The sequence below is a fragment of the Oncorhynchus clarkii genome, chromosome 12, assembly GCF_045791955.1.
Source record: "Oncorhynchus clarkii lewisi isolate Uvic-CL-2024 chromosome 12, UVic_Ocla_1.0, whole genome shotgun sequence".
NCBI classification, from domain to species: domain Eukaryota; kingdom Metazoa; phylum Chordata; class Actinopteri; order Salmoniformes; family Salmonidae; genus Oncorhynchus; species Oncorhynchus clarkii.
The window spans coordinates 31326057-31350213 of record NC_092158.1 but is presented as its reverse complement, the minus strand read 5'-3'; the positions used below and the strand labels follow the sequence as shown (position 1 = coordinate 31350213).

Genomic DNA, 24157 nt, shown 5'->3' with positions numbered 1-24157 from the left:
AAGCACAGATAGGACACATGGAATTGAATTTGCTTAGGTAGTAATCATGCAAACACTGTGGCACTGTGTCAATGAGATTTAAAGCTATGATCTTCTGTTCTCTATCCACCATGATGCCATGTTTTTTTTACTCATACAAAGCTGTTAATTTTAGTTTATTCAAACAGACCCCATTTCAAATGAAACAAGCACTTAGTAAGATCAGGTGTGGCCAAGTTTTGGGTTTTTATGGAAAATATTTGTAGTGTTCTGAGAAAATTGAACCATGTGTAAACCTACAGAAAACATTATGCTGCAGTACTGAAATTCCCACAGGAGAACATTGTTTCTTAACATTCTCGGAACAATTTGAGGATATGCCCAATGTCAATCCAGTTGGAAAAGGTTCCTAGAACATTAACAAAAAATTTAATTGAATGTAACCAAGTTTGAACTTTTAGGAAACTTTCTGTTAAAGTAATGAAATACCCCAAAAAGAACATTATTTTGTCAAGTTCAATTTACTGAGAATGTTCCAAAGCCAAGTAACTATCCTGCACTATTCCCAGAACAATCCTGCTCTAATAAACATATAGCGATCAGAGCATTATGTGCTAGCTGGGTGGGAATGCAGAGGGCCATTCTTTGCAGAGATAATATCAATTAGGTTAGTAGAGGAAACAGAGGAAAAACAGCAAATAGGTTTCATGATGTCTCCACATCCATCTCACTGTTCTTGGCAGTTGGTTGCTGTCGCCAGACGTGTGACGTGAACCGTTTCTACCAGAAATGGAGAAAGCTCTAAGCTGCCACAGTAAGTGTTCAAATTGGTTTATTCAACCTCAACGAGTTGTTCTCAAAATGTTTAAGTCATTTACAAGGTGGTTGAGGCAGAAAGCGATACAGTGTGGCCCTGTTCAGTGGTGACCGGGGGAAGATGGGGTCCAGGCTCAGGGCATTGTCCACAGATATAACAGTATAAGTGTACACAGTGTACGCAGCTCTGTCTGACATCTCTCACTAGCCTCTAACACGGCTGTGTTCCTGAACCTGTCCTTAATGGAGATGAGTGCCCCGATCTTCAGCAACACCTCCCTCTGCCAGCAGGCGTACACCAGAGGGTTGATGAGGGGGTTGGACAGCCCCAGCAGCTACAGGTCGTTCTCTAGCACCATGTACAACTCACAGCTCTCACACAGCACTTGCACCACACACAACACAAACGGCACCAGCAGATGGTGAAACAGACCACCAGCAGAGCCACAGTCCTCAGGGCCTTGGCGTGGCCCCAGTAGTGGCTGCGCTGTGGAAGCCTTTAGCTGCCCTGACGGATCTGCATCTGGTGGCCGCAGGCAATCTTCAGGATGTCCAGGTAGAAGTAGTTGAAGACAGAGAGGATGGGGAAGAAGCCAGCACAGAACACCACAATGAAGCCCCGAGGACGGATGACAGAGAAGAAGGTGCAAAGGCTGCTGCTGTCGAAGTTTCTCTGCTGTAGCTGCCGCGCCATGCCTGCAGAGCAGAGGAGAATAACAAACATACTATATGATACTGTATTTAGATTATTAGTGTAAAAATATATCATGTTCCTTATCCAGTTGATCAAGAATTCACAAATTGAGTCTGTTCATCCCCTGAATTGAAATGAAACCCTGTTGTTAGGGACATCAAGGTATCTGGCATGGCCAGGTTGATAACGAAGCACCAGCTCTGACTGCCCTTCCTGCACATTAGCTGAAACAGAGCAGCAGCTACCAGCAGGTTGGTTGAGATAATGAGGAGACAGGCCACACTCAGGATCCATCCCATAATTTCTGGTGTCATTGAGGTGCAGACAACAGGGGTTGGTATAGGTCTCACACCAGGCATCATGGCCGTGAGGTTGCCACCCGACTCTCCTATCCAGCATGTCTTATTGTAAGCTGCCATTGAGTCATTTACAAGCTCTAAGTCTTGTATATCTGTGAGATCCCCACCCCCTCAAAACAAATCAATTATATCCACCAACATCCACTCCTGCTGTGGTATATTGACATTTGAATCCAAATACCCCTTTTCCTATTTGTATTGACTTCTGTAAATGTTTCTTGTTAATATCTTTCTCTGCCAAACTCCTTGTAAAACAATAATAAAAAGTGCTGTTAATTAAAAAGTTATGGAAAAAAGGGTAGAACATTCAGAGGGTACTCATCCACTCCTGATGTGCCTTTGCTCCTGAGAGGGCAAAGTATCTCCCCGCCTCTCTCGTCTGCAGCTGTGGTTCCTCTGCATCTGACTCTTGTCCAGCCTGCTATCTGGCTGTCATCCCAGTCCCCTCGAAGAGTCCCTGGTGCAGACATTCAGGATGATGGGGCCATTTTCCACAAGGATTCACCACCACCACCAAATCTGGGTTAATTACAGTAGTATGCAGTATAAACATAATCTGACAATACACTAAGATAGATCCGCTTTCGATGCCATCTGTATCTTCATCATAAAGTCATTAGTGTTTTTTAAAGCCCCGTTCATTGAATTCAATAAGTAGGGCAGTAAGGTAAGAGAGGAAGAGTTTTCTGTGGCGTGTCTCTTGGGAAGACCCATCAGTAGGCATATATGTGAGTCCTTTAGAAAACACACAGAAGAAAAAAATCCAGATAGAGACACGGAAGAGAAAACAACCATCTACTCCCACTTACTAGAATCAACAAAGAGTATCTGCTCTCTTGGCTCCTCTAGTGTCTAAGGTGAGTCCTAGCAAAAATAATACACTGCTCAAAAAAATAAAGGGAACACTAAAATAACACATCCTAGATCTGAATGAATGAAATATTCTTATTAAATACTTTTTCTTTACATAGTTGAATGTGCTGACAACAAAATCACACAATAATTATCAATGGAAATCCAATGTATCAACCCATGGAGGTCTGGATTTGGAGTCACACTCAAAATTAAAGTGGAAAACCACACTACAGGCTGATCCAACTTTGATGTAATGTCCTTAAAACAAGTCAAAATGAGACTCAGTAGTGTGTGTGGCCTCCACGTGCCTGTATGACCTCCCTACAACGCCTGGGCATGCTCTTGATGAGGTGGCGGATGGTCTCCTGAGGGATCTCCTCCCAGACCTGGACTAAAGCATCCGCCAACTCCTGGTTGGTGGATGGAGCGAGACATGATGTCCCAGATGTGCTCAATTGGATTCAGGTCTGGGGAACGGGCGGGCCAGTCCATAGCATCAATGCCTTCCTCTTGCAGGAACTGCTGACACACTCCAGCCACATGAGGTCTAGCATTGTCTTGCATTAGGAGGAACCCAGGGCCAACCACACCAGCATATGGTCTCACAAGGGGTCTGAGGATCTCATCTCGGTACCTAATGGCAGTCAGGCCCCCAAAGAAATGCCACTCCACACCATGACTGACCCATCGCCAAACCGGTCATGCTGGAGGATGTTGCAAGCAGCAGAACGTTCTCCACGGCGTCTCCAGACTGTCACATGTGCTCAGTGTGAAACTGCTTTAATCTGTGAAGAGCACAGGGCACCAGTGGCGAATTTGCCAATCTTGGTGTTCTCTGGCAAATGCCAAACGTCCTGCACGGTGTTGGGCTGTAAGCCCAACCCCCACCTGTGGACATCGGGCCCTCATACCACCCTCATGGAGTCTGTTTCTGACCGTTTGAGCAGACACATGCACATTTGTGGCCTGCTGGAGGTCATTTTGCAGGGCTCTGGCAGTGCTCCTCCTGCTCCTCTTTGCACAAAGGCAGAGGTAGCGGTCCTGCTGCTGGGTTGTTGCCCTCCTACGGCCTCCTCGTCTCCTGATGTACTGGCCTGTCTCCTGGTAGCGCCTCCATGCTCTGGACACTACGCTGACAGACACAGCAAACCTTCTTGCCACAGCTCGCATTGATGTGCCATCCTGGATGAGCTGCACTACCTGAGCCACTTGTGTGGGTTGTAGACTCCGTCTCATGCTACCACTAGAGTGAAAGCACCGCCAGCATTCAAAAGTAACCAAAACATCAGCCAGGAAGCATAGGAACTGAGAAGTGGTCTGTGGTTATCACCTGCAGAACCACTCCTTTATTGGGGGGGGGGGTCTTGCTAATTGCTTATAATTTCCACCTGTTGTCTATTCCATTTGCACAACAGCATGTGAAATGTATTGTCAATCAGTGTTGCTTCCTAAGTGGACAGTTTGATTTCACAGAAGTGTGATTGACTTGGAGTTACATTGTGTTGTTTAAGTGTTCCCTTTATTTTTTTGAGCAGTGCATTATAGAAGGAATTGTTATCTTAAGAAGCCCCTTCATCTTGTTACACAACACTGCACAATCACAGTGCTGTACAAAATCTGCTGTGACTAACCACTGTACTTATTGGACGTTATGGCTAAGGGTTTTCTGTATGTATTTACACAGCTCTAAACAAACAGAGGCAAAATACATGATAGGGAGAGAATGATAGACAGGGAGAGAGAGTTTATATTTGCCAGACAGGATAACACGAATCTCTGTTATCAGTCAACTACTTCCGTTTTACGTATGGGAAACATTTCATTGGGTGACATAACCCTGCACAAATTACTACCCAACTTCCTCATAAGAGTATGCATTTACAGTTGAAGTCGGAAGTTTACATACACTTAGGTTGGAGTCATTCAAACTCATTTTTCAACCACTCCACAAATTTCTTGTTAACAAACTATAGTTTGGCAAGTTGGTTAGAACATCTACTTTGTGCATGACACAAGTAATTTTTCCAACAATTATTTACAGACAGATTATTTCACCTAAAATTCACTGTATCACAATTCCAGTGGGTCAGAAGTTTACATACACTAAGTTGACTGTATCTTTAAACAGCTTGGAAAATTCCAGAAAATGATGTCAAGACTTTAGAAGCTTCGGATAGGCTAATTGACATCATTTGAGTCAATTGGAGGTGTACCTGTGGATATATTTCAAGGCCTACCTTCAAACTCAGTGCCTCTTTGCTTGACCATGGGAAAATCAAAAGAAATCAGAAAAAAAAATTGTAGACCTCCAATAGTCTGATTCATCCTTGGGAGCAATTTCCAAAAGCCTGAAGGTACCACATTCATCTATACAAACAATAGTACGCAAGTATAAACACCATGGGATCACGCAGCCATCATACCGCTCAGGAAGGAGATGCGCTCTCTTTCCTAGAGATTAACGTACTTTGGTGCGAAAAGTGCAATTCAATGCTAGAACAACAGCATAGGACCTTGTGAAGATGCTGGAGGAAACAGGTACAACAGCATCTATATCCACAGTAAAACAAGCCGCTCAGCAAGGAAGAAGCCACTGCTCTTTAACCGCCATAAAAAAACAGACTACGGTTTGCAACTGCACATGGGGACAAAGATCGTACATTTTGGAGAAACGTTCTCTGGTCTGATGAAAAAAAAATAGAACTGTTTGGCCATAATGACCATCATTATGTTTGGAGGCCGAAGAACGCCATCCCAACCGTGGAGCACGGGGGTGGCAGCATCATGTTGTGGGGGTGCATTGCTGCAGGAGGGCCTGGTGCACTTCACAAAATAGATGGCATCATGAGGCTGGAAAATGATGTGGATATATTGAAGCAACATCTCAAGACTTCAGTCAGGAAGTTAAAGTTTGGTCGCAAATGGGACTTCCGAATGGACAATGATCACAAGCATACTTCCAAAGTTGTGGCAAAATGGCTTAAGGACAACAAAGTCAAGGTATTGGAGTGGCCATCACAAAGCCCTGACCTCAATCCTATGGAAAATGTGTGGGCAGAACTGAAAAAGTGTTTGCGAGCAAGGAGGCCTACAAACCTGACTCAGTTACACAAGCTCTGTCAGGAGGAATTGGCCAAAATTCACCCAACTTATTGTGGGAAGCTTGTGGAAGGCTACCTGAAACGTTTGACCCAAGTTAAACAGTTTAAAAGGCAACGCTACCAAATACTAATTGAGTGTATGTAAACTTCTGACCCAATGGGAATGTGATGAAAGAAATAAAAGCTGAAAGAAATCTCTCTCTACTATTATTCTGACATTTTACGTTCTTAAAAAATAAAGTGGTGATCCTAACTGACCTAAGACAGGGAATTTTTACTCTGATTAAATGTCAGGAATTGTGAAAAACTGAGTTTAAATATATTTGGCAAAGGTGTATGTAAACTTCCGATTTCAACTGTACATGTCTTCTCTCTCTTTCTGTAACTATTTCTCAACTCCCTCCTCTCTCACACCCTCAGCCACAACAACCCAACCAGGTCAGTCTAAACAGTATCAGGTTCACATCAAGTACACAGTGATCTTTTCATGTAGAGCAAAGATCCTCTTTTTATCACAGAGGGTAAAAAAACCTCTGGCTCCCACAGAGATGCAATGTGGGAATGTTATTCATCCCTACTAGACCTTTCAGTGCCATTCAAAACTTCTGTTGGTCAGCAGTAATTGTGCCCACTGCCCCTGTACCAGTAGGCATTCTCACCCTGTATACGGCTAGCAGTGCCCACTCCTCACCTACGGGTTCTCAACCCCACCATGCCATGTTATTCTTTGAATAGACTACAGTACCTCCTGTCTTGGGCTTGAACTCTGAAGTTGAACGCTGAAGTTGAGAATCGTTTGGACTGTGAATTAAAGATGTCTTTAAAGAGACGGCTGCTGTCCATGTTGTTGGGCTGTGTCTACTGCGTGGCTTCGCTCTTCTGCTTCAACCCCAACAACTGTGTCTCCATTAGCACCCGGTGAGTATGTGTGTGTACATGTGTGTGTGAGAGTATGTGTGTGTACAGGTATGAGTGAGTGTGTGTGTGTACAGGTGTGAGTGAGTGTGTATTTCAGTGTGTTTGCCCGAGTGTTTGTATTTGTGTGATGGGCAGAAATGTCTTAGTCATGAATCATGGTGTGTGTTAATAATGTCTTATCTGTTCATCTGTTGGTCATTTGCAACAATCTGAGGTAGTGGCATGTCCTCTTTTTTATGTTTGTTTTTTACATGTGTGTGTTGGCATATGTTTCCTCGCTTGATAGAGAATGAAATACACAGTATAACAATACAGGATGTAAAAACAAGATTGCCAATTAGTTACTTTTTTTGTTTTAATATACTCACAGTAAGGGTAATAAATAAAGTATTCATAAAGTAATTAACAAAGTAATAATGAAGTAATCTTTGCTCGACTATAAATATATATATATTTAATACAGTATGTTAAACAGAACCTTACCTCGAACAGTTTGCTGTGTTTGGCACCACTCACAGATCATGTCTTTTGTGCTCTTTTGACAAACCATTTTAGGAATCTCATGACAGTTGTCCAGCAGCTGTACCAACGAGTCACGAGGCTTATGCACACCACTTTGTGATCTTGTGGAGCTCGTTAACACTCATCATCCTCAAGACTGAGTCACTCTACTGCCCTAACCTTTCCATCCAATGGAGATGACCTGCAGTGCACCTGCCACAGACAGAGCAAGAGGACAAATAGTGCTCTCCCAGTCATGTATTGTTTTTTTGGAACACCTGAACATTCTTAGAGATCCCTCTTACCATTGCAGTTCACTGTAATAAAGAGGGAGATAGTTAAAAAAAATGGTTATTGATTCAGATAGATTTAGTTGAGATCCTACTGGGCTTGTTGTGTGAGATGTGAATGAGGTGGTGGACGCAAAGAGGGCTGGCCCTAGCCTTTTGTGGGCCCTAAGCGAGATTTGGTTGGGGGCCCCCCATCTTGCGGGCAAAACATTTTAGTGGTCCCCCTCTTGACAGCAGAGAGAAAAAAAAGTATATTTTAAAGTTAAGTTACTGCAATAATACACATTTTGCATGGGCCGGAGAGAACATTTTGCAATTTTATAATTCATTTCATGGAATTCTACTTATTTTGCAGAGATAAAAATGTGCAGTTTTAAAGCTAATTTCCTGCAATTCTACACATTTGGCCATGACTCATGCCATGTTAATATAATATGATATCTGAGTGGGAGTGACTAATACAATCAATGGGGGCCCACTGGAGTTCAGGGTCCCTGGGCATGTGCCCTGCGTGCCTGGTTGGTAATTCGGCCATGATTACTACAAGTTTAGATTACTGGTTAGACTAATTTACCAATCCCAAAAATTGTTGACATGGGCTAATTGAGTGACTGTCAGTGACTGACATGACAAGAGAAAACTGTGATGTACAACCAAATATTCTACTATTATAACTCTCTGCCTGTCTGAGTTTGTTTGTGTGGTTTGGGGGCCCCTAGTGGCCGCTTATGTCGCTTAGTGGCTAGGGGTGGCCCTGGACGCAAACATACTTGTAGGTCTACTATGTTTTCAGGTTTCACCTGTGATTCTGTGGCTCAGGCTGTTCCCTTTTATATGCTTGACTGATCTTTCTGTTATAGAACTTGAATGTTAGTATCATTGTTTGCACAGGAGGCAACACATTTGTAATACATGGATGGGATACAATGAGCTGGCCATTGACACTGTGGATTTTATTTTGGCAGCTTTCCGTAGGCATAACGATGTAGGGTGTGGTTGTGTAACAGTATTGCTTCCGTCCCTCTCCTCGCCTCGAACCAGGGACCCTCTGCACACATCAACAACAGCCACCCGCGAAGCATCGTTACCCATCGCGCCACAAATCCCGCGGCCCTTGCAGAGGGGAACAACTACTTCAGGTCTCAGAGCGAGTGATGTCACCGATTGAAACACTATTAGCGCGCACCACTGCTAACTAGCTAGCCGTTTCACATCGGTTACACTCACCCCCCTTTTGACCTCCTCCTTTTCCGCAGCAACCAGTGATCCGGGTCACGGCACCAATGTAACAGTATAACTTTCATCCGTCCCTCGCTCGAACCAGGGACCCTCTGCACACATCAACAGTCACCCACGAAGCATCGTTACCCATCGCGCCACAAAAGCCGCAGCCCTTGCAGAGCAAGGGGAACAACTACTTCAGGTCTCAGAGCGAGTGACGTCACCGATTGAAACGCTATTAGCGCGCACCAACGCTAACTGGCTAGCCATTTCACATCGGTTACAGTTGCTCTTGCCTTGAGGGGAGACGCCACAGAACTGACCGATTTAAGTAGCTGGTAAATTTGTTGTGCACACAGAATGCCATTCACAGAGAGCATTTTTACTTTTGCAGAGTATGAATGAGTATGAACATACCTTTGCCATGTATTAAGTATTATGAGGATGCTTTTGCATAGATGAAGAAATGCAGTGCATGTTAGAAGCATTTGTTTAAGTGCATGAGCTTTGTGTTAGTGGCAGAAATGTCCTGCATTGTAATGCGAGTGCTGGAAAAGCCAATTACAGGATCATTCAAAGATGTCATTCATTTCATGCCCTCTTGTGGGAAACTGAGCAGTTATTTCTACATGATGGTCAATAAATGAATGCTTTCAATGAGCTTCAAAGCTACCACTGGACATGGAAAAGATTTCCTGCTGGAATTGATGTGATTGAGTTTTGTTAAATCTGCTCCATGAATGCATATAGTGCAGTATGTGCTGTCTTCATAAAATAATACTAGGCTTTTACCTTGTGCAAACTATGGGAAAATAGGCAGTGTTGGGGAGTATTGAACAACATGTAGTTCAACGTTGCATTAGCTTGGTGGTAGTTGAAATAAATTCAAATCTAGGTAGTGTTTTCAGTAGTTAATGACTTTTTTGCCATGTAGCGGTGTAGCTAACTACTGGAACTACAGACTAAAATTAAATTAAAAAAGGTGAATTAGGCAAGAATTGTCTTTTTAGTAGTAACTTTAGTTAAGTAAACTATATTTTCTGAGTATCTTCCCCAACATTGAAGATAATATGTTAAATACATTTGTACCACTTGATTGATCTAAATGTTATAACAGTTTAGTCTTTTGTCATTTATGCTGTAGGCCTATCAAAACTGATATAATACACTTTACATTTGTTTTCATAAATGTTTGCCAGTATATTTTTTATATGCTTATACCTTTAACTCACAACATAAGTCTGGTGTAATACACAGCCATATGACGTAATATATTTACTACATGATAAATGTATATGTAGGCCTAGGGAAATTGTAACAAAGGCAAACTACATAAAAAAAGGGCGTTGCATCATTATCGCGTACCCTTCCAAATGGTTCCGGAAACTTCCGGTGCCCTCTGTTCCTCTTTCGGCACAAATCCACTAGAAATGGAAAGCTACGTAGCCGGATAACTTTTGTGTTGTTTTATTTATTGAATAAACCCACTTGATGTCGAAGATATGGAATCCAAAATAAAATAGCAGTGCACAACTTTTATTTACATTACTGGTAGGTGTCATTATGTGGTGTTGCAGTTTGTAGCGGGTTTCGTAATTTATTTCTAGAACTGTTGGCTTTAGCTAACAATCTACAGTAACTATAGTAGCAAGCTGGTTGTCGCTAACATGCGGACCTGGCGGCCAACTGCTAAATGAACGATTATTCCTTTGATTTGATTGACATTTCAGATAGGACTGGGACTCACCTCTGTATTTTAAAAGTTGAACTGGTAGTATCAGATAACATTACATTGTATCATCTTGTGGTGAAAATATGAATGACATTGCTGTCACTCGCGTTATCCTACACACAGTGATGTGGGCGGGGAATGAAACAACCAAACCCAATTGAAATCCTTTAAATGTTGATTGACTTAAATGGCAGCCAATAGAAATTCTCAATATTTGAGATGGCTAATTTCATGACTCTTTGAGAGAGGCGTTCCTTTCCGGCGCAATATTCTGTGATGCTGATTGTATGAGCTCTCGGGGAGTAATCAAATCAGGTAGCACAATGTTACATGATGTACGATTACAACAATTTCTTTATTTGTATTTCGGCGGCCTGCTGTTGTTTTTAGCAGGGCTCCATCACGTAGAAGCGGCCACCACCGAAATGACCAACCTGAACTGGAAACCGTTCATCTACGGAGGGATGGCCTCTATTGTCGCAGAATTCGGTAAGTGATGCACCAAACCATTTCACACTAATCTAATTTATTTGAGTCATGCATTCATTTTATTATTATTATAGTCACACACATTTAAGACAAATGTTTAGATCCATCACATTGAGAAGCACTGCGAGATGTGCATCAGTCTCTCTTCTTGAGTGATGGCGAAGGCCCTAAATGATGGATGCTGCATCTAATGATTAATGATGCTACTCCATTGGAGTAGATCTACAGTAATGCAATTGTGTGCAACCCCAAGCAATTATAGATTTACTTAGATAAAGCAACTTAAATGATACTGCTCCTTAGAAAAAAAGCTAAACAATGCAACACACCTATTTGCTGAAAGCAAGCATGTTGGTTTTAATTACAATCAATGCATTGTTACTCCACCTCATTGTATTGAAAATATACCCTGTGATAGTAAACCCTGTGAAAGTAATCACCTCTTCCTCTTTACTTGTATCATGTCCCCTAATCTTTTGAAGGGGCTTGACAATTATGTCATAAAATTAATTGTGTGTGTGTGAATATATATATATACACACACACACACACACACACACACACAGACACACACACACACACACACTGAGTGTACAAAACATAGGTAATACCTTCCTAGTATTGAGTTGCGCCCCTTTTGCCCTCAGAGTAGCCTAATTTAGTCTGGCAAGGGACTCTACAAGTTGTCGAAAGCATTCCACAGGGATACTGGCCCATGTTGACTCCAATGCTTTCCACGTTGTGTCAAGTTGGCTGGATGTCCTTTGGGTGGTGGACATTCTTTACACATACAGGAAACTGTTGAGCGTAAGAAACCCAGCAACGTTCTTGACGCACTCAAATAGTTGGGCACAATGCATTTAGTTTTTGGCAGGCTTTTAAAGCCAGAATGGAATGTTTGTTAGTAGGTGAGCCTGAGAACCAACTACCATACCCCATTCAAAGGCACTTAAATATTTTGTCTTGCCCATTCACCCTCTGAATGGCACACATACAAGTCAAGTCTTAAATATTATTCTTTAACCTGTCTCCCCTTCGTGTGTGTGTGTGTGTACACACATGCATACCGTTCCAGTCAAAAGTTTGGACACACCTACTCATTCAAGGGTTTTCTTTTATTTTTACTATTTTCTACATTGTAGAATAATAGTGAAGACATCAAAACTATGAAATAACACATGGAATCATGTAGTAACCACAAAAGTGTTAAACAAATCAAAATATATTTTAGATTATTCAAAGTAGCCACCCTTTGCATTGATGACAGCTTTGTACACTCTTGGCATTCTCTCAACCAGCTTCATGAGGTAGTCACATGGAATGCTTTTTCAACAGTCTTGAAGGAGTTCCCACATATGCTGAGCAATTGTTGGCTGCTTTTCCTAAACTCTGTGGTCCAACTCATCCCAAACCATCTCAATCGGGTTGAGGTCGGATGATTGTGGAGGCCAGGTCATCAGATGCAGCACTCCCATCACTCTCATTCTTGGTCAAATAGCCCTTACACAGCCTGGAGGTGTGTTGGGTCATTGTCCTGTTGATAAACAAATGATAGTCCCACAAATGATAGTCGCGCAAACCAGATGGGATGGCGTATCGCTGCAAAATACTGTGGTAGCCATGCTGGTGTGCCTTGAATTCTAAATAAATCACTGACAGTGTCACCAGCAAAGCACCCCCACATCATCACACCTCCTTGTCCATGCTTCACGGTGGGAACCATACATGTGGAGATCATCCGTTCACCTACTCTGCTTCTCACAAAGACAGTGGTTGTAACCAAAAACTCAAATTTGGACTCATCAGACCAAAGGACAGATTTCCACCGGTCTAATGTCCATTGCTTGTGTTTCTTGGCCCAAACAAGTCTCTTCTTCTTTTTTTTCTTTTTTTTCTTCTTTTTATTTTTTTTTTACCCCTTTTTTCTCCCCAATTTCGTGGTATCCAATTGTTGTAGTAGCTACTATCTTGTCTCATCGCTACAACTCCCGTACGGGCTCGGGAGGGACGAAGGTTGAAAGTCATGCGTCCTCCGATACACAACCCAACCAAGCCGCACTGCTTCTTAACACAGCGTGCATCCAACCCGGAAGCCAGCCGCACCAATGCGTCGGAGGAAACACTGTGTACCTGGTTAGCGCGCACTGTGCCCGGCCCGCCACAGGAGTCGCTGGTGCGCGATGAGACAAGGACACCCCTACCGACCAAGCCCTCCCTAACCCGGACGACGCTAGGCCAATTGTGCGTCGCCCCACGGACCTCCCGGTCGCGGCCGGTTACGACAGAGCCTTGGCGCGAACCCAGGGACTCTGATGGCACAGCTGGCCCTTAACCACTGCGCCACCCGGGAGGCCCAAGTCTCTTCTTCTTGTTGGTGTCCTTTAGTAGTGGTTTCATTGCAGCAATTTGACCATGAAGGCCTGATTCACGCAGTCTCCTCTGAACAGTTGATGTTGAGATGTGTCTGTTACTTGAACTCTGTGAAACATTTATTTGGGCTGCAATTTCTGAGGCTGGTAACTCTAATGAACTTATTCTCTGCAGCAGAGGTAACTCTGGGTCTTCCTTTCCTGTAACTGTCCTCATGAGAGCCAGTTTCATCATAGTGCTTGATGGTCTTTGCAACTGCAAATTTTCCGCCTTGACTGACCTTCATGTCTTAAATTAATGATGGACTGTCGTTTCTCTTTGCTTATTTGAGCTGTTCTTGCCATAATATGGACTTGTTCTTTTACCAAATAGGACTATCTTCTGTACACCACCCCTACCTTGTCACAACACAACTGATTGGCTCAAACGCATTAAGAAGGAAAGAAATTCCACAAATTAACTTTTAACAAGGCACACCTGTTAATTGAAATGCATTCCAGGTGACTACATCATGATGCTGGTTGAGAGAATGCCAAGAGTGTGCAAAGCTGTCATCAAGGCATAGGGTGGCTACTTTGAATAATCTTTGTTTAAAACCTTTTGGTTACTACATGATTATTCCATAGTTATTCCATAGTTTTGATATCTTCGCTATTATTCTACAATGTAGAGAATAGTAAAAAATAAAGAGAAACCCGTGAATTAGTAGGTATGGCCAGACTTTTGACAGGTAGTGTGCCTCCAGTGCATTCGGAAAGTATTCAGACACCTTCCCTTTTTATTTTAATACATTACAACCTTATTCTAAAATGTATTTAAATAAAAAAACATCTCAATCTACACACAATACCCCATAATGACAAAGCGAAAACAGGTTTTTAGAAATGTTTGCAAATGAATTAAAAATAGAAAACAGATATACCTTATTTACATAAGTATTCAGACCCTTTCCTATGAGACTTGAAATTGAGACCAGGTGCATCCTGTTTCCATTCCATTGAACATCCATGAGATGTTTCTACAACTTAATTGGAGTCATCCTGTGGTAAATTCAATTCATTTGGAAATGCACACCTGTCTATATGTCTGTCTATATAAGGTCCCACAGTTGACAGTGCATGTCAGAGCAAAAACCAAGCCATGAGGTCAAGGAATTGTCCATAGAGCTCCGTGGCAGGATTGTGTTGAGGCACAGATCTGGGGAAGGGTACCAAAAAATGTCTGCAGCATTGAAGGTCCCCAAGAACACAGTGGCCTCCATCATTCTTAAATGTAAGACGTTTGGAACCACCAAGACTCTTCCTAGAGCTGGCCGCCCCGCCAAACTGAGCAACCTTGGTCAGGGAGGTGACCAAGAACCCGATGGTCACTCTGACAGAGCTCCAGTGTTCCTCTGCGGAGATGGGAGAACTTTCAAGAAGGACAAACCATCTCTGCAGCACTCCACTAATCAGGCATTTATGGTAGAGTGGCCAGACGGATGCCACTCCTCAGTAAAAGACGCATGGCCAGACAGTTTGGAGTTTGCCAAAAGGCACCTAAATGACTTTGACCTTAAGAAACAAGATTCTCTGGTCTGATGAAACCGAGATTGAACTCTTTGGTCTGGAGGAAACCAGGCATCATCCCTATGGTGAAGCGTGGTGGCAGCATCATGCTGTGGGGATGTTTTTCAGAGGCAGGGACTGGTAGACTAGTCAGGATTGAGGCAAAGATGTACAGAGAGATCCTTGATGAAAACCTGCTCCAGAGAGCTTAACAGCACAGACTGGGGGGAGGTTCACCTTCCAACAGGACAACGACCCTAAGCACACAGCCAAGTCAACACAGGAGTGGCTTTGATACAAGTTTCTGAATGTTCTTGAATGGCCCAGCCAGAGCCCAGACTTGAGCCCGATTGAACATCTCTGGAGAGAGACCTGAAAATAGCTGTGCAGCGACGCTCCCCATCCAACCTGACAGAGCTTGAGAGGATCTGCAGAGATTAATGTGAGAAACTCCCCAAATACAGGTGTGCCAAGCTTGTAGTGTCATACCCAAGAATACTTGATGCTGTAATCACTACCAACGTTGCTTCAACAAAGTACTGAGTAAAGGGTCTGAATACTTACGTAAATGTAATATTTCCTCTTTTTTTTGCAAACATTTCTAAAAACTAGTTTTTACTTTGTTATTATTGGGTATTGTGTGTAGGTTGAGGGGGGAAAATATAATTTTAGAATGAGGTTGAAATGTTATAAAATGTGGAAAAAGTCAAGTGGTCTGAATGCACTGTATATTGTATTTGTGATTTTTGGCCATTGAATACCATTCAAAAAGCGTACAAAAGTATATTTTAAAAAAAAGCAAGGCTACTTCCTGGAAAACTTGCATAGCATATTATTAGCTGACCTAATGCTGCATTCCCGTGCTAGTCGGAACTAGGAAATTCAGAAATTTCCAACTTGCTAACTGGTTGTAATTATACACGTGTTTTAAAGAATCAGCAAGTCGCACGTTTTCTAATTCCGACTAGAATGTGAACGTGGCATTAGTTACTGAGGGGTCACTGTGTGTCATCTGAACTTTCTTCATTGATATATTACCTGTAATCTCTAAACGAAATAATGTTGTCATGATGTTGTCTGTTCTCCCCCTAGGTACATTCCCCATAGACCTGACTAAGACGCGGCTGCAGGTGCAGGGCCAGTCCCAGTACATGGAGGTGCGCTACCGGGGCATGTTCCACGCCCTGTTCAAGATCGGCAAGGAGGAAGGCATCAAGGCACTGTACTCTGGGTGAGCAAAAATAATATGGTTTACACTATAGAAAACACTTGTGAAATGGCTAGCTAGTTAGCGATGCACGCTAGTAGTGTTTCAATCAGTGACATCACTCGCTATAAAACCTTGAAGTAGTTGTTGCCCTTGCAAACGATATGTAATGATTCTTCAAGGGTGACTGTTGTCGATGTGTGCTGAGGGTCCCTGGTTCAAGCCCAAATTGGTGCGAGGAGAGGGACGGAAGCAATACTGGTACACATACAAGATTTATTTTGTGTGTAATGGCCACAACTTAGATCAGATGACTGCCTGGTGCGTATGAATATGAAAACACCATGAACACTGCATAGCAAAAATTCTAAGTGGTTATTGTATTCCAGATGCCTGCTATCATGGCTAGGAGGAGGACATAACGGGCTGTCATGCCATGTTTACAATATACTTTTGTTGTAGATGATCATGTTAAATGCTATGCCATACATAACCATATGTTAATGTTCATGCACAGTGTAATGCAACCTCATGCTGGATTTGTGGCAGTCAGTCTAAATGTAGTCCTAGGCCCTACTTGGTACTGTATGCAGAATTGTAGTAATCTTCTGCAGTTTATCAGAATTGATCATGTCAAGGCTGGTGACTAGAGAGATTTTTGCAAATGTCTCAGTGCATTGTTCCCTTCAGTGAATTGGCAAACGTTTTTACAAACTAAACAAAATATGTGATCCATACATGGTATTCACACATTACAGGACTACTGTAGGGAGGCAATAAACTGTCAGGTCAGCTTAAGCTCCTGGCCTGAGTATGTCAACATCCAGGACACAATGTCCAGGTCTGAGTTCTTAGAAGAGGCTTAGGTCAGGGACTAACACAATAGAAAACAACATCTTAGCTCAAAGGTGCATTGGAGAAGCAACAACTGAACAACTGAACAACGGTACAAGTGACCCCTTTGCATTGTACTTGCAAATTCAACATTTTTGTTTTTAAAAAGTTGACAAAGGTCTATGTGGGTGAACTTGTCAGTAAATGTTTAATTTGTAAGTATACACAGTGTCCAAGACTCTCTCAGTTCTACCATTTTAGAACATGGAATCAAACACAATATTTTTCTTCTTAGAACACAGTTGGATCATTATCATGTAAACCACTATCTATTAATCAAAATAAACTCTACTAGAACCTTCTCTCATTCTCAAGGATAATATCAACATTTGACCTCTGAGCTACTGACATGGAATCTGGTCTCGTTTGTAAGAGGGTGACCTTTGAAAGTGGGCAGTATCTTTAGCACAACCTAGGGGCGAAGTGCTCTTCTTGGCTGTGGTTTTTATCAGGGAACTGCTTTTGAAATCCAGTACCTGTTAGGTCATTCTGCTCTCAGGGAGTCTAGAACTAGTGTGATGACAACAATTGTCAATAGTGTGCAACCTAAACAAGAGTTGATTTAAGGAACTGAGCTCCACGGGCAGAATACAAATTCCTTCCAAAGTCTTGACAGTCCTGATGGAAAGGTAATGTGAAAATGAGGCAGAGTGCCTCTTCACTTGTTCATAGAAGTGACATTCCCTGATATTACTTCTGTCTTTCTCTTTTTCCATGCAGCATCTCCCCAGCTCTCCTGAGGCAAGCCTCCTACGGGACCATCAAGATTGGGACATACAACACACTGAAGAGGTTATTTGTGACCCATCCGGAAGGTGGGTTTCAATGACTCTGTCCCCGCTGCTTTCTATCTCACATCATATTCTCTTTGTTTGCTCCACCCATATAGCTTTTGATCTAATACTGAACTCCCAGCCAAATTCATGTTAGGGACTGACATTCCAAATACTCATACCAGGACAGGACAGTCACCACTTTACAGCCATGTGTGTGGGGGGGGGGGGGGGGGGGGGGGGGGGGGGGGAGCTAGCCAACCTGAAAGGGTAGAGGGGACAGCAGTAGAGGGGACAGCAGTCAGCACTTGATTTTACTTCACCATATACTGTTAATTTGCACACACAAAGAAACAACAGGGATTTAAACAAAGCCTGTAATTTTGAAATAGACCATTGCGCTGATTTTTCTGAAGATCAGTGTTTTGTTTCTAGGCCTTCCAATAGTGTTGACAGGGTGCTATCTCATACCCTCATCAGCAAAAATAACGTCTGGGGAAATACCTGTCTAGACAACCTGCATTGACACAGATGGAGAACGCTTAACTGCTGTCACTAATGCCCATTCTAAACAGACGACTGGGAGTCTCCATGACAAGAGGGAACAAATCTCCTCCGCTGTCTATCAATAGGTTTGCATTACATTAACCAGCGTCAGCATGTATCCCCATATCACAGGAATCACTTTCCACTGAGAGACTATTTGTATTTACTGTACAAACAATGACAATATTATTTGAACCCCTGCATTAGAGAAACAGACCAAACGAAGTCTGACAGGGGTTCACCTAGTCAGTATAGGGATTTAATAAGGATTGGGGTTAGTAGGGAGTGGTGACTGGGTTTCATTTGTGAAATGTGTGTGTTGTAAACAGAAGACCTCTCTGCTGTTGTGCTTCTTCACTCTGCATGCCTCACTCTGCCAGGATGTGCCACTGTGTTTTGAATGCTTATTTTGATACAGGCTGTGGTTTGCCTGGTGTGGTGGTGGTTGGGCAGGGAATCCAGTGCCCGTTCTCCTGCCATAGTGAACGGTGCCAGGACCACACTAACTATTGGTCACATTGATCAAGGTTTCACTGTAACTATTGTTCTTAACTTGATCCATTATTTTTTTCCTGCGCCTGTGTCACACCTCCTTCCACTGTAGATTTGTTTTGTTTGCCGGTGACTAATAATCTCTTGTCCTAACCCCAACTGTCATAACTTCTAGTAAATAAATGAAGGGCCCCATTCCATTTCAAACCTCGTACTGTAAGAGAGACAGGGTGCAGTCTCACTCTGTCCCATTACGGTAGTGTATCAATAATACAGTAGTGGTATGTTGTGAAATGGTGACAAATCCAAATTGCAGATAGATGTAGTTGGTAGTCATTTTTTACTTGTGATAATGAATAGGATAATGGCTCTCTGTTTTTCTTTATGTACATGTAGGCTTTCTAATTCTCATGATTCTCTGTCTGGAGTTGAATTACTGCATGTTTGCGTTGATCTTTTAGATTTTATGTTCACCTTGAAATAATAGATCATTTGCAAATCTTCTTGCTCAGAATTATAGCCTCTTGTTATTACGTGGAACATACTTCTGTCTTTCTAGCATTTCTCTCTATTTGTGTGTGTGTGTGTGTGTGTGTGTGTGTGTGTGTGTGTGTGTGTGTGTGTGTGTGTGTGTGTGTGTGTGTGTGTGTGTGTGTGTGTGTGTGTGTGTGTGTGCGTGTGCGTGCTATGTGGAGGAGTAACGGGCTGTCCTGTTTGCCCTGACAGATGAGACCATGGTGATCAATGTGTTCTGTGGAGTGGTGTCTGGAGTCTTGTCCTCCTCTCTGGCCAACCCCACTGATGTCGTCAAGGTAAAAAAAAAACGCTTTTTAAAGAAGATGTCTAGATACTGGACATTGCAGATAGAAATGTCATGAATAGAACTGATGTGATTCCTTTTTGTGTCCGAGGCATGTTTGTTCTATAATAGATTTCTGTCTGAACGTTCCACACCGTTCTGGCCTGCTGAACGCAAGCCCTGATGTTCTGTGTTCAGATCCGTATGCAGGCACAGGGCAGTCTGTTACAAGGCAGTATGATGTCCAACTTCATTAGCATCTACCAGACAGAGGGAACCCGTGGCCTGTGGAGGGTGAGTGGTCCTCTCTCTGTCACAACCTATCAAACAGTGGCTCTGATCTGTCCTAAACTACCCCCATGTAATGTGTGGTTGGGACAGCAGTAGTAGGTGAATTATATAGGCATACTGTTGTTAGGATTTCGTTTTTGTGGTCTTTGTTGTTGTGTAAGGTGGTGACCAGTGAGAGAGCTGTTTTTTTTAGGCCATCTGAAGACCGTTGAGTGACTGCTACACTCAGATTATTTACATTGTTGTCATCCTCAGGGCGTCATCCCTACAGCTCAGCGGGCAGCCATCGTAGTGGGAGTGGAGCTTCCTGTCTATGACATCACTAAGAAGCACCTCATCAAGTCTGGCACCATGGGAGACACCATACTCACACACTTTATGTGAGTTTAGACATCAATATTGGATAATGCATCTATAAAAAATACTATTTATTTTTCCATATGTACCGACATGCTCTCTTTAAAAAGGTTTTATATTGAGTGTGCATTTTACACATTAGTGAGTGAGCATTTTACACATTAGTGAGTGAGCATATTACACATTAGTGAGTGAGCATATTAAACATTAGTGAGTGAGCATATTTCACATTAGTGAGTGTGCATATTACACATTAGTGAGTGAGCATATTACACATTAGTGAGTGAGCATATTACACATTAGTGAGTGAGCATATTACACATTAGTGAGTGAGCATATTACACATTAGTGAGTGAGCATATTACACATTAGTGAGTGAGCATATTACACATTAGTGAGTGAGCATATTACACATTAGTGAGTGAGCATATTACACATTAGTGAGTGAGCATATTACACATTAGTGAGTGAGCATATTACACATTTGTGAGTGAGCATATTACACATTTGTGAGTGAGCATATTACACATTAGTGAGTGAGCATATTACACCTGAACCTCTGGCTTCTCCCACTTCTGTCTCTTCCTGCAGTTCCAGTTTTATGTGTGGCCTGGCGGGGGCGCTAGCCTCCAACCCAGTGGACGTAGTGCGGACACGTATGATGAACCAGCGAGTGCTGTCAGGGAACCCCATGTATAAAGGCACGCTGGACGGAGTAATGCAGACATGGAAGAACGAGGGATTCTTTGCCCTCTACAAGGGCTTCTGGCCCAACTGGCTGCGTCTGGGGCCATGGAACATCATTGTATCCTTTCCATCAGTGAAATCAAACCCACTGTGTTGCCAGCACTATGATCCAAATCACTGAACCATCCGAACACCTCTTACTCACTCCCTGCATTTACATATCGATTTCTGTTATGTCAGTTCAGTTTTACTTCAGGTCATATTGAGTATTTTAAACTGGTTCGAGCCCTGAATTCTAATTGGCTGACAGTCGTGGTATATCAGACGGTATACCACGGGTATGACAAAACATTTTATTTTTACTGCTCTAATTACATTGGTAACCAGTTTATAATAGCGATAAGGCACCTCGGGGGTTTGTGGTATATGGCCAATATACCACGGCTAAGGGCTGTGTCCAGGCACTCCGCGACGCATCGCGCATAAGATCAGCCCTTAGCCGTGGTATATTGGCCATATACCACACCCCCTTGTGTCTTGTTGTTTAATTATAGACATTGTAGAGCTCCATTCCTAGCATTAGAAGGCGCCAAATACATGCACTGAAGAACAATATGCAAGGATAGAACATTGTTATATACTGAACTAAAATATTAACACATGCAACAATGAACGGTTTTACTGAGTTACAGTTCATATAAGGAAATCGGTCAATTGAAGAAATTCATTAGGCCCTAATCTATGATATCACGACTGGGCAGGGGCGCAGCCATGGTGGGCACAGGCCGGCCCAGTGGGGAGCCAGGCCCAGCCAATCAGAATAATTTTTATCCCACAAAAGGGCTTTATTACAGACAGAATACTCCTCAGTTTCATCAGCTGTCTGGGTGGCTGGGCTCAGATGATCCTGCAGGAGAAGAAGCCGGATGTGGGAGGTCCTGGGCTTGCATGGTTACACGTCTGCCGTTGTGAGGCCAGTTGGACGTACTGCCAAATTCTCTAAAATTATGCTGGAATGTGGCTTATGGTAGATAAATGAATATCTGGCGACATCTCTGGTGGACATTCCTGCAGTCAGCATGCCAACTACACGCTCTTTCAACTTGAGACATCTGTGGCATTGTTGTGACACAACTGCACATTTTACAGTGGCCTTTTATCCCCAGCACAACGTGCACCTGTGTAATGATCATGCTGTTTAATCAGCTTCTTGATATGACACACCTGTCAGGTGGCTGGATTATCTTGGCAAAGGAGAAATGCGCACAAACTGGGATGTAAACACATTTCTGCACAAAGTTTGGGAGAGAAGCTTTTTGTGCAAATTGACAATTTCTGGGATCTTTAATTTCAGCTCATGAATAATGTGATAAACACATTTTTGTTCAGTATATTTACAGTGATATTGAATAATACCAAATGTTAATTTTATTCAGTTAAGTATTAAATGTATTATGATTATTTATGTGTGGGCAGAGATAATGTCAAGACTATATGTACACTTCAAGGCTGCCGTCATCTGTTGTCCTTAACCAGAGCTATTTAGTTCTTCATCACGTTCGAGCAGCTGAAGAAACTCAACTTGTAGTTGGAACAGGAAGTGGACACTCCGTCGGATTAGATGCAGGGATGGGCAACTCCAGTCCTCGGAGGCCGGAGTGTTGTCCCACTTCTTCCCCATCCCTAGAAAAAACAACTGATTAAGGCCAGGCACCATACCCTATTGGGGATTTAAAAAATAAATCTTAATCATATAACAATCAACTTTTCCTAGTTGAATGTAGACAAAGTTTTTTGTATAAATGTTTGAAATATTAAGATATGCAAATGAGGTAATAAGTATACATATTTGCATATCATACAAATTCATTTTTTATAGATGCTGGATGAATTCTGCCTAGACGTTTGTTTCAGATTAAGACACTCCAGGACCGGACTTGTCCAGAGCAGATTCTGGATAAACTTTGTATCTTTAAAATACTAAAGACTATAGTAAAACATAAAAAAAAAATGTTATCTAGAATTTAAAAAAGTTACATCAACAATTCCCCCTGGGCAAGTCTGGAGAATGTATCTAAGGATAACTACACACAATTCAAAAGCGGATGCTTCTGAAGCTGAGAAAAACAAGTTGGCGGTGTGGTGCCTGGCCTTAAACTGAAGATCATGATTAGTTGATTATTGGAGTCCAGTGTGTTAGCTTGGGCTTAAGTGTGACAACAATCAGGCCCCCGAGGACTGGAGTTGCCCATTACTGGTCTATAGTGTGTTGGAGAGCGGGAAACCCCACAACACCCCAGCCCACGTGTCAAACTCATTCCACGGAGGGCCGAGTGTCCAGGTTTTCACTTCTCCCTTGTACTTGATTGATGAATTAAGGTCACTAATTAGTAAAGAACTCCTCACACCTGGTTGTCTAGGTCTTATTTGAAAGGAAAAACAAAAACCACTAGGCCAGAGTTATTCAACTCTTACTTACGAGCCTGCTGGTTTTCTGTTCTACCTGATAATTAATTGCACACACCTGGTATCTCAGGTCTAAATCAGTCCCTGATTAGAGGGGAACTATGAAAAATGCAGTGGAACTGGCTTTGAGGTCTAGAGTTGAGTTTGAAAACACTAGGCCCTGCATGGAATGAGTTTGACGCTTCAGCCCTTCGTCCTTGTTACATTCACAATCCCTCCCTCTGTCACACAATCTATATGTCTGTGCATGCTCATCTAAGTGTTATTTTAGTTTTATTTGAACTTTTAATAATATTGATAGTATAAAAAAACAAACATTTAAAGTTATTAGTTGTATTATGTTTTTTAAAACACTTCTTCATACCCCTCAACCACCCTTGAGGCCTCTCCTGGCAGCTAAACATTAGGTTGTAGCTGAGGACGGAAGCCTGTTTGGGCCAATAGGTATTAGCTAGGTACGTTGCCTGCCAGCTTGCTACCTTCTTAGTGAGGAGGAGGACTATCCTGGGTGGAATGGGAACTGGAGATCTACTTGAGCTTATTTAGAGAGATGTGGAATGGGCCTCTGATTGTGTCTGACCTAGTTTTTAACCGCATCTCTGCTCTGCATGGGACATGCAGGTAAAAGACAAAGGTTTTGTGTAATTTCAGCCAGAAAGTAGTGCTCACGAGCCAAAACTGGTTCTGAAAATTGTGCACAGTTGTGTAAGTCAACTATTTTGTACATGTTCCGTCCTGAAATTTAAAACAAATAAATCTTCCTACAATTCGTA

At 42.5% G+C, this 24157-nt stretch overlaps 1 protein-coding gene and 1 pseudogene across 3 annotated transcripts; one reads left to right on the top strand and one right to left on the bottom strand.

The window, feature by feature from the left end:
- Nucleotides 1–820: 820 nt before the first annotated feature.
- LOC139423049 (glucose-dependent insulinotropic receptor-like) lies at nt 821–1675 on the bottom strand (annotated as a pseudogene).
- An 8453-nt stretch (nt 1676–10128) lies between these two features.
- Nucleotides 10129–24157, top strand: LOC139423048 (brain mitochondrial carrier protein 1-like). 3 transcript variants are annotated; one of them, XM_071174649.1, is made up of 9 exons: nt 10129–10285; nt 10857–10955; nt 15965–16103; nt 17694–17788; nt 19511–19596; nt 19782–19877; nt 20130–20254; nt 20823–21036; nt 22465–24157. In XM_071174649.1, exons 2-9 carry the CDS (start codon nt 10892–10894, stop codon nt 22504–22506), a joined length of 861 nt encoding a protein of 286 aa, XP_071030750.1. In that variant the 5' UTR covers nt 10129–10285; nt 10857–10891; the 3' UTR covers nt 22507–24157. The 3 variants fall into 3 exon arrangements, with proteins under 3 accessions (XP_071030750.1, XP_071030751.1, XP_071030749.1); XM_071174650.1 differs by having other exon boundaries at nt 10172–10285; nt 10860–10955; XM_071174648.1 differs by lacking the exon at nt 10129–10285 and having other exon boundaries at nt 10670–10955.